The sequence below is a fragment of the Mercenaria mercenaria genome, chromosome 4 (genome assembly GCF_021730395.1).
Source record: "Mercenaria mercenaria strain notata chromosome 4, MADL_Memer_1, whole genome shotgun sequence".
In the NCBI taxonomy this organism is placed as follows: domain Eukaryota; kingdom Metazoa; phylum Mollusca; class Bivalvia; order Venerida; family Veneridae; genus Mercenaria; species Mercenaria mercenaria.
Window position 1 is genome coordinate 40,920,256 of NC_069364.1, and position 11,381 is coordinate 40,931,636.

Genomic DNA, 11,381 nt, shown 5'->3' on the forward strand with positions numbered 1-11,381 from the left:
CGCAAAAATATGTTAAATGTTAAGCGAGCATAAAAATGTAAAAGTACAATATATTAGAAAGGCGGGATCATTATAATGATATAAAACTCTCTAAATTTATTCATTTTTAGCCTTTAATGACTGTTTTTAAGACGGATAATACTTCGCAAGTAAGACACAGAACGGTATCCACTTGATTGCGTTGCATAGCGACCCACTCGAAACGGCGTTGCATCAGGTTTTCGGCCGATTTTTCAGAAACAACTCTGAATAATTCTATGAAAATACACACGCTTTGTTTTAAGAGGTAACCCTTTACATAAAAAGGTTTTAAACAGTTACTTGCTGCCGCTAAACACTATATTTGAGATGATATTGTCAAAAACTGTCAAAAATCTCCTTCCCCCGCCGGACTGTACAGAAGTGTTTGAATAAGCGGCACAAATCTCAGCTAAATGGACACATGTGCTAAAACATAGACACATTTGCGCTCCAGGTGCACCCATCGTTTTCATTTGATTCGTTATTTAATGGGTAGAAATTCCTTCAAATCATACTTACAATACCGGAAATTTGTAGTATCGGCCATATTTCTCCATCTGATCGGCGTAAAATTCACCATTCAAACAACGTTGGAACCACTTGATCTGATAAAGCTATGGCCAGTGTGATAAGTACTTACTGATATAAATCCATTTTTGATTAAAATCAGGGGAGGCAATCATATATAAATAACTCCAGAACCTATGACTGGATCTGACAGATTCATCATTGAATCCAAGATTTATTGTTGTTGAAGATATTTTGCAAGTTTGTATCAAATTAAACCATAAATGAAGTCTCTATATGGCTGCAAAAGCCAAAATAGCAAATTTTTTACCTTTAAGGGGCTATAACTCTGAAACCCATGATGGGATCTGGCCAGTTTTCGAAAGAAACCGAGCTATTATGCCATAACAAGTTGTGTGCAAGTTTGATTAAAGTTGATTGCAAAACGTGGTCTCTATCATGTTCACAAGCCAAAAATTGCAAATTTTGGCCCTTTAAGGGGCCATAACTCTGGAACCCATGATGGGATCTGGCCAGTTTTCAAAAGGTAACGAGATATTATGGCCATACAAGTTGAGTGCAAGTTTGATTAAAATCAAGTACAAAATGTGGTCTCTATCGTGTTCACAAGGAAATTGTGAACGGACGGACGGACGACGGACGTAGTGTGATCACAAAACTACGTGACAGGTGAGCTAAACACACACACACAAACGGATGCAATCAATGCCTTAGCAGAAGACAGAGAAAAACAGGGAACACCATTAAGGGCCTGGCGAAACCGGCCAGAAGACAAATCAAAATGGCTCAGTCCTTTTGGTATTAAAGAATTACCTAAGTCCTCCGCCTGTTCCGTGAGACACAATCGGGGGAAAAGCGTAGGGTCCAACTGTTAAAGGGTAGACACCGCCCGTGATGGTGATGTTTGTAATTAGTAAAAGAAAGGGGTAGCTTATTTCCCACTTGATCTTATTTTTTTCTTTTTCCAGTTCATTATTTTTTATTCTATAAACATGTGGTTATATGCACGAAAAAGTCTACATAGTACAACACGTAAATAAATACCACATTTTGACCGAGCGCCACTCCTGTTAGTCAACACATTCCTCTAAACTGTCAATATATTGAAGTATATCTTAAAATGTTAGTGCCAAACTGCTAGCAAAAACAGTAGAAATCTACGCGTAAATCGTAAAACGAAGCAAGTCCGTTATACCATATTAGAAGGTTTCCATGTTAACCAATAAACTTTCATGGAGCAAACATAAAATATCACAAAATTATTTATCATTTCTTTTGAATAATTTAATAACCTGCTTCTTCTAAGTTAATATATCTGTAAATTTTGACCGTAGCATCGCCGCCCCCTACCCAGAGTAAGCCGGAGTTATCAACAGCAACTGAGGTAGGTCCAAATATACCATCATTCTCCGTCAACAGGTACATTAGAAATCGACCGTGTTTGTCCAACAGATGAATCATATTGCTACTATAGTCAGCTACAATAACATGACCGTATTTATCGCAAGTTATTCCCCTTGGATCAAATGGAGGCATGTACTGGATGAATTCGTTTTCGGAGTCCACATCTGTTACACTTGCCGAATCCGTACCACCGGTCATTCCTGTCAGCGCCTTTACGTATGCCGGCACTTGCTTCTCTGGGCTTACGATTTGTTTGGAGGAACTCTCCAATGTTACGCTGGAATCAAAAGTGCTCTCGTAACTTAGATTGATCGGTGCCAGTGCTTTCTCCGATGCCTGAACCGTCTTTGGGCTGTTGACAGGTGTATGAGCTCTGTCCATAATTGATTTTGGTGTTCCTTCCAATGGTCCATCTTGCTCTTTTCTGCTCTCTGGTAACTTGAAACTTACTGCTCCAGGGCGGGGCGTTGACGTCGCAGTTTTGGCTGTTGTCAAGTTAGTTCTAGTTGGAGATTTCACTAAAACTATTTCACTTGTTTTTGTATTTCCGGCATACATCGATTTCAGTTCTCCGTTTGGACGTAGAAACATTACCGCATGTTTCAAATTATCCGAAACGCACAACTCATCGTTAATATTTACTGCTACTCGTATCGGATACATGAAATACAGCGATGGGTTTTTGAGTTCTTTAGATTCATCCCCGTCCGGTCCAAGTTTTAGAACTTTGTTTTGGTGACTTGGTTCATAATCAAAGTAAGTGGTTGTATTATTTACACATATTACCAGCTTATTATCGTTAGTGGTCGCTATACCCCGTGGACATTCTATGTTCAATGTCGCCATTCTACGCCGGAAGTTCCTGTCAAAACGTTTAACCGAATGTTCGTCTCGGCATGAAACGTACGAGTTTCCGTCAGTATCGATGGAAAGGCAGTCAACATCTCGACCAACTTTCTTCATCCTGGTCCTTTTTCCAAATCGGTCAAACAGTATGATTTCAGATTTCCATCCGCACGCAATCCAGCAGTTACCGTCTGGTGAGGGACAAATGGAGTTTATGACATCTGATGTGTTCTCTACACGAAATGTCGACACTTCAGACACACATATATATGTCGGTGGCACAATGTCTGTTGACAGACGACCAATTAGGTATTTCAAGCTCAATTCAGCCTGTTTCTGGCACGCAAAGTCTACGTTTAACTTAATGCCAGTCATACTTAGCGGAACATCTTTCTTTGCCAAGGCCAAACTACCAAGAATATCAAAACGATTTCTCACAACTTCTATATCCGATCCAAAATCCACCATCTGGTTTGCTGTTGCAATTTTATGAGAGAGGGTCAGCATATTTTGTTCAATCAGGTCCTTGTCTTCGTCCACAATTTGTTGTTCTTCTGATACTTTCGTTTCAAGCCTTTCTAACATATCGTCGCAAACATTGTCAATAGCTTTATGAAATTGCTGTCGTCTCTGCATAATAGATTTCTTTGTGATGTTTTTCTTCTCTGCCATTTTTTCTTTGTAAACGCGAAGTTCTTCGATTTCGTTTAGCATATTGAATCGGTAACCTTTATTTTCGTCCAAGGCGACTTTCAAATCCTTTCTCGTTCGCACTGCAAAATCAACGAGATCTTCCGTTGTATGATCCTCGTGCACCGTCAGACGACACCTCATACAAACAGGTATCTGGCACGTGCGACAGTAGAATGTCAACTCCTCGTTCTTGTGCTTGTCACAGTAACCTAACAATAGGAAACAACACTGTGTTAAAACTACGCATATTTATGGAAAAATGCAATGTCCAATGACCAGTGCAAATTAGGCTTTAATTTAAAAGCAATATGAGAAAGTTATAAGACTTCTGCTAGTTTCCTTCATGCAAAAAAAATGTGCTTCCGTAAGTCATATACACCAGTCAAAATGTAACAGAGAACATGTATAATGATCAAACCTGTTGAAACGAGATATCGTCTGCCTTCCGCACCGTCCAAGTTGACAAGGGTGTGGGTCTTTGCGATAGTAAGACGGAGATGCGCTTTACTACAGTGGTTACAGAAGTTCTGTTCACAGTCTATACATCGCTGTGCAGCGTCTTGCTTTTCATCACAAACCTAAAAAAGTTTATACTAAGTGTATATGTACAAAATGTAAAGTGATATTAATAGGGTGCGATCGCCGCCACGGGGGTAGGATGGAAGGTTCGAATCTACTACTACTTGTTTCAGTGGCAACTGATCAAGCAATTCAGATTTGTACAGAACAAAAATGCATTTTTTTCTGGTATTTTTCAGGACTGGTCCTGATTTCAGACTTTTGACTGCTAGGATTTTCCTATATAAATCTCTTTTTTTATTGTTTTTAGTTTTTATGTTGCACCGCCACAGTTGTGGGTCATAGGTCATATGGCGACGGTGGAGGAAGACCAAAGGTGCCCTTCCGTGCATTATTTCATCACGAGCGGGCACCTGGGTAGAACCACCGACCTTCCGTAAGCCAGCCGGATGGCTTCCTTCAACGCCCCGAGTGAGGCTCGAACCCATATCGATGAGGGTCAAGTGATTTAAAGTCAGTGACCTTAACCACTCGGCCACGGAGGCCCCTATATAAATCTATTGAGAATGGAGATATCAATATAGACTTTCAGACTTTTTTTATTTTTGCCTGTTATAGCATCGCCAATTTTACAGCTAAATAGTGTTTTAGCTCATCTGATTTTTTTGGAAAAAAAATGATGAGTTATTGTCATCACTTGATCGGTGTCGGCGTCGGCGTTGCCTGGTTAAGTTTTATGTTTAGGTCAGCTTTTCTCATAAACTATCAAAGCTATTGCTTTGAAACTTGCAACATTTGTTCACTATCATAAGATGATCCTGTACAGGAAGAAACATAACTCCATCCTGCTTTTTGCAAGATTTATTGCCCCTTTTGGACTTAGAAAATCAGTTTTCTTGGTTAAGTTTTATGTTTAGGTCAGCATTTCTCCTAAACTATCAAAGCTATTGCTTTAAAACTTGCAACACTTGTTTTAAGCTGACCCTGTACATCAAGAAGCATACCTCCATCCTGCTTTTTGCAATAATTATTGCCCCTTTTGGACTTAGAAAATCAGTTTTCTTGGTTGAGTCAGCCTTCTCCTAAACTATCGAAGCTATTGCTTTAAAACTTGCAACAGGTTTTCACCATCATAAGCGGACGCTGTACATGAAGAAACATAACTCTATCCTGCTTTTTGCAAGAATGATGACCCTTTTTAGACTTAGAAAATCATGGGTAGGACAATATTTCTATTATACAAAAAAATCAGATGAGCGTCAGCGGTGCTCTTGTTAAACTGCAAACGAGTTGTTTTATGGAGGTTGTTAGGGGGCAGAGGGGCAGAGCTTGCTTCAACTGTTGCAGAGGAGAGTTTATCAACAACAGAATAAATTATTTCAACTCACCTCACACGGTGGTTTCACGTTAGCAACAGTCTCAAGCATTTGCTCTCCTCTGATATGTTGATTGTCATCAAAGTTTGTAATTCCTCCGTCTGGCACGGGTAGCTCGATATTGCAAACAGGACATGGAAACGTTCCCGTGCTGCGTTTATTCTTAATCACGTACTCATCCAAGCATGCAAAACACATGGAATCCAAACATGGTAAAATCTTTGGTTTTTGGAATGTTCCAAAACAAAGTGGACACTTTTCCATCTTTTAAACATTTAATCCGACAGACTCAAAGAATTTACGCTAAAATCGTTATATTATTTTATCGCTTAATACCGTTCACTTTTTAAGTTGTCAAGGTATGGCATTTCCACTACATTATACTTCATTCAAAGGGCGACATTCGATATAACATTGCTTACCATTTAAAAGAATTAGCTCTTTGTTATACAACTAATGGTTCAGTAGAGGCAGATAAAAAGAATTCACTATTGACCAGGTTTCTACTTATCTAATAGTGTCATAATAAACAAGTATATTTTTATATACAAATGTGTAGCATAATTTATACAAACTACCACACTACTATATACAAATAACAATAAATATTTAAATACAGATATACATATTCAGTTTTTCATCATATATGTACTAAATCATGAGCTGACGCTGCAGCACGATTATCAATTTTGAAATGTTTTAAAACAATTTGAAATATTTCTATAGTTATAAGCCATTTACGCCGGCTGGCGATTTTTGTCATTAATGACAACAGAAAATATCGAGCTCGTTACGATAATTATTGATTCTCTTATCATTATCATAAATCTTAACATTTTATATGATTGTGAACGAATAAATCCTTATAAATGTTTTTCGTACTGTCAGAATTTAATGGCGGAAGGTAAATTTGACAAGAATGATCACGATGAAAATGACCGAATAGTAAATCAATGCGTCTATAGAGGTCAATTCTTGGTTTTTTAACTTTTGCCTATTCAAAACACAACCTTTCTTAAAGATTGAATTACTATGTCCATCTGCCTTTTCTGTTACAGTGCTTTATTACATTAATTTGTATTTGAACTTTTTAGCTTTCACACTATGTCAAATAGTTTTGAATCAATTATCAAAAATCCATTTTGATGTTTTTCCTTTGTACATTTCAGCCATTCAAAAAACGAATTTAACAAGGTCTGTCTCATGACAGCACGCTCCACCGTTCGAAGGACTGAAAATAAAATGAGCCGTGCCATGAGAAAACCAACATATTGGGTTTGCGACCAGCATGGATCCAGACCAGCCTGCGCATCCGCGCAGTCTGGTCAGGATCCATGCTGTTCGCTAACAGTTTCTCTAATTCCAATAGGCTTTGAAAGCGAACAGTATGGATCCTGACCAGACTGCGCGGATGCGCAGGCTGGTCTGGATCCATGCTGGTCGCAAACCCACTATGTTGGTTTTCTCATGGCACGGCTCAAATTGATTTTCTGTCTTAGAATAGGTATATTGTCCAAATTCATGCAAGAGTAATGGCACTTGATACTGTAAACTTGTTCAAATGCAACCAACATCTGTGTGAAATTTCTACCAAGTATCTGTATTTAATAGTTTTAGAGACATATGTAGTACTTTTCATGCAAAACTTTAACTTGCATTTTCGAAATTCAAAAAGGGGCATAACTCTGTCAATTTTACCATGTTTTATCTATGTTTTATAACTTGCATAAAGTTGAAATACAATTTCTGCATCGACTTTGGATAAAGCAATTTGTATGCAAAACTTCGACCGAGTCGATTTTCTAAGTCCAAGAAGGGAGATAGTTTTGTTAAAATTCGTATCAGAGTTATGGGACTTGATGCTGTAATCTTCTGTTATTATCTGTAAGATGACTGTGAAGTTTTAAGGTAGCATCTGCACTGGTTAAAACACAGTACTGTACTTTTTATGGCTTCTTCGTTACTTCAAATAATCAACTGGAACGTGCCGTACTTGGTCAGAGTGACAATGTACATTAATATAACCAGATGCGTAACTCTATCTGCAGTATTTCTTGAGTTATACTTCTTTTTAAGTAAAGAAAAAGACACTGGGCTTTTTAAAAACTTTAACCTAAATGTCTAAGGTAATACGGGGCAGCAGGTAGTGTTAAACAACTTGTCACACTAATGAACACATTGCAACTGTTAGCAAGTACAGCAAGTTTCAGTTGAATATTGGAAGTAATGTAGAATATATTTGACTTCATAAAAACTTTAACCAACACGCATGCCGCCGGGGCGAATGCAATAGCCCCCTTATTCTTAGAAAATTCGAACCTTAAAACAATATTAACTTATAAAAAATATTTTATAGAATCTTGAAAAAAACATATTGATAAGAATTACAGAGTAACAAGTTCCTGTATTTTTTTTTTGTGATATCTGATTCTTGTAACAATGATTTTTTTTTAGAAATTCTTACAGCAAGCAACAAGATAGATAATTTCTATATAAATCATAAGGTTCCACTAGCTTTACTATCAAAATCATCGTTTGATAAAGTAATTTTCTAATCCTGATAGTTACAGTAGTATTAGAGTAATGTTGATTACTTATGCAGCACACAAGCCATTAAAGACGCTTATATATAGTGCACACACTTTTATAATTCTGAAGCACTATCGTTTCATTTCAAACTGTAATCTCCCCTCTTTTCCCTGGCCACTGACAAAGCACATATCAGCAGAACGGCCAGTAACAAACATCCCGACACAATAGATAAGCTCAAAATAATGTTTTCTGCAACATGCATGTTTACATGAAAAAGTGCTCCTTTTTCCTTGCTCATATTGCAAACGGAACTGCACGTCTTTTCCTCGGTTACTTGCAGAAACGAAGGTATAATTTTTGTCCAGAATGTCATAAATGGTTGGCGGAAATGCTGACTGGCTGAAGTGTGATCATGTGATATGTCCAAATAAGAAGAGGAAACATCGTCATATGGTGGCCAAACAGGGACACCAGTTGGTAAGGCAATGGGTGTCGCAGGGTCCCTGGAAATGCAATAAATATATATCATTAATCTTTGTACGAATTTCTCAAAACAAATTACTACTACTACATATATTTTCGTTAAAATGACATTAATTAAAACGAAAGGGAAAGATATACAAATCAGAATATAGCACATGTTATGTACGTTCATAAGGCATGACATTACAAATAACATTAACGTCTTTTCTTAAAGGAAATGTTATGTAATGACATTTTAAGGGAATATCAAAGGACTTGCTTCAATGACCGATTAAACTAGAGCGCCTAAAGTCTTGAACCATATATCATATGAATTTAATAAAGTGCTCTTATTTAAGTAAACGCACTTCTAGTTAAATTCAGTCATGTGGAGTATTTTGATCAGTCAAAATTTCTGGAAGCAATAAAAAAATTACTGACGTTCTTACCTCGATTTCACGAAATTTGTAAGAAGGGTCCTCCATTGTTGAGCTGTTTGAATTTCGGACGCTGTTGGAACAAACCCTTTTGTATGTGTCCAAGCATCCAGGTAACGCTTACTGAATCCAAACAGGAAGTCGACGTCATCGCCATGATTAGCGCCATCTAGCCAAGATGGCGTCGACGGAGTATCAAGACTCAGATTCGCAGAAAATTGATATAAATAAGTACTTTGAGCGCTACTTTTGGAATGAAAATTGGCAGTTTTTACAATAGGCGTTGCCACATCGATATCTGTCGACAAATCTACTACACTGTTTCTAATTTTCATCTTATTTTTAGGATCTAACAAGTCACTATACTGAAAAACAACATTTTGCAAAACCTCCTGCGAAATATTTTCACCAAAAACGATGTCCATTGCAGTTGGCACTACGACCCTTTCAAACGATGTACCATTTATTTCAAACGTATTTACTTCCTGGTTTAATAGATCTGACCACATCAGGGCGATATGGGCACCGCCCTCTTTATTTGCCAGGCCCAGCATTAAGTCCACTGAGCCAAAAGTTTCCCTAGATTCCGAGAAAGATGTGTCGTTACTAGTTAACACCAGCTGTGGGTCACCACGAATAAAATCTCCATCTATGACTGGCGTGAATGATATAGAGTATGGCAACGCGGCAAGTGCGTCATTTATTTCATTTATTGACTTTCGTCGCAGACACAAAACAGTCTCTTTTGACGCTTCTCGTCTGCAACCCACGCGTTCAACAAAGTCAGCCCCGGTTGGTTTCCGCAGAAAAGAGCTTGTTTTATAGGTTGGAAAAGGAGTCCCTGCAAGGGCAATAACTCGTTTAATTAAACCTTTATTTTCTGGATTTAACATTTGCAAAATTGCGTTTGATCCTCCCATAGAAAATCCAACAAGAGAAATTTTATCACTGTCACCACCAAAGTTACCGATACGATCTTTTACCCAATGAATTGCCATCATTTGATCCCAAAGTCCATAATTTCCCGGAGCTTCTGTGTCGCCTGTACTAAAATAACCAAACAGATGTGTTCTGGAATTCACAACAACCACTACTACGTCACCATAAGCACTTATTGCGTCCGGTATGAATCCCTTTGATCCACCCGTCGCCCCGTACAGGAAGACTATGACAGCATAAGAACCACCACCAGTTGTGGTCGCAACAGGTGCATATATGTCCAGTGTTAAACAATCCTCAGACATTGTGGTGTCAATAATAGCTATTGGACCAGTGGGAACTCGTCCTTTACCTTGGTGACACATGGGTCCGTACACTGTGCCGTTATGCGTTCCGTTCCATGGATTTTTTCGGACAGGTTTCCTGAAACGTAGGTCACCGACCGGAGGTTCTGCATAAGGTATTCCGAGATACTGCACGTATTGTAACACTGTAAAATTATCGTCTGCTCCGCTTATAACGGCTTCTTCTATTGAACCTGTGACATTTCCGAGATTCGTAACAACTTCAAACGTTTTCAAGGTAGTAACACTGTACACAAATAACAAAAGTAATCCAGTATTTATCCTTAGTACACACGTGAACATCATTTTTACTCAATAAACTATTTGTTTCATAAAATCTAGTGATCAATCAATGTTTGTTTTTACTCCCTTCGCTTTCATTCGCGCATTAGTCAATACACGGTATTGACTGAATTCCTTTAGTGATAACGATTCAGAAAAAAAAACGGCAGTCTATCTATATACTTCCTCGCTCGAATATTGTCACACCTTATCAATTATGTATCTAAACATTTGTAAAGCAGTAATGAATTTGGTTTTATAACATTTTGCGCGCCAAGGCGTGCAATTATGTAAATACGTTAACTATTTTTTCGCAGTTGTAAATAAGTAAAATTTGTCAATACGCCCACATTTTAGTTTAAAAGTCATGATCAACTGTCACATTCATAATCATGATAATGTTTTAATTGCTCTATACCCTGTGTAACTAGAAATTCCAGAACTTTTTTTTCTGCAAACCTTCAAACATGCCTATTGACAGTCATTTTTATCAGACACGCGATTGGCTGTTTTCGTTAAAACCTTCCTTTCAGTTTTGTTTATCATGCATCACATTTTCAGATATAAAGATATTTTCACGAAATACTTAACATATTGAAGGATATTGCAGTGAAAAAAAGTTACGAGAATACCACAAAATATTAAATATGCATTAAATCGGTTTGAAGCGAAATTCTATAATTATAATCTTAGACACATTAATTCTTAAATTACGTCTTTCAAGTGGACGATGGTGTCTCTTATTCTTAATATGTTAGCGCCTCGTGTAGGTGTGTTAGTGTTAGCAATTGTACCTTGTAGATGCTCAAGGTAATTGTACCTTGTAGATGCTGACGTACGGATGCAAGTCATGACCTGTTCCCGCTCTTCTTATTTGTTTTGCTAGATTTCATTCAAACACCATGCTGTAAAAAGTAAGTGGTTATCTCCATTTGCAATGTCAGTTATCCAGATAATGATTATTTTATTAGAAAATATTTGTATGAAAGTGCACACCG

At 37.7% G+C, this 11,381-nt stretch overlaps 1 protein-coding gene across 2 annotated transcripts; it reads right to left on the bottom strand.

The window, feature by feature from the left end:
* Positions 1 to 1,480: 1,480 nt before the first annotated feature.
* LOC123551519 (tripartite motif-containing protein 45-like) lies at positions 1,481 to 11,029 on the bottom strand. Of its 2 annotated transcripts, none has more exons than XM_045340508.2 (3): positions 9,802 to 11,029; positions 3,911 to 4,070; positions 1,481 to 3,701 (listed from the first exon to the last, which is right to left on the bottom strand). In XM_045340508.2, exons 1-3 carry the CDS (start codon positions 10,405 to 10,407, stop codon positions 1,834 to 1,836), a joined length of 2,634 nt encoding a protein of 877 aa, XP_045196443.2. In that variant the 5' UTR covers positions 10,408 to 11,029; the 3' UTR covers positions 1,481 to 1,833. The 2 variants fall into 2 exon arrangements, with proteins under 2 accessions (XP_045196443.2, XP_045196444.2); XM_045340509.2 differs by lacking the exon at positions 9,802 to 11,029 and adding an exon at positions 5,400 to 8,052.
* Between the last annotated feature and the right edge of the window lie 352 nt (positions 11,030 to 11,381).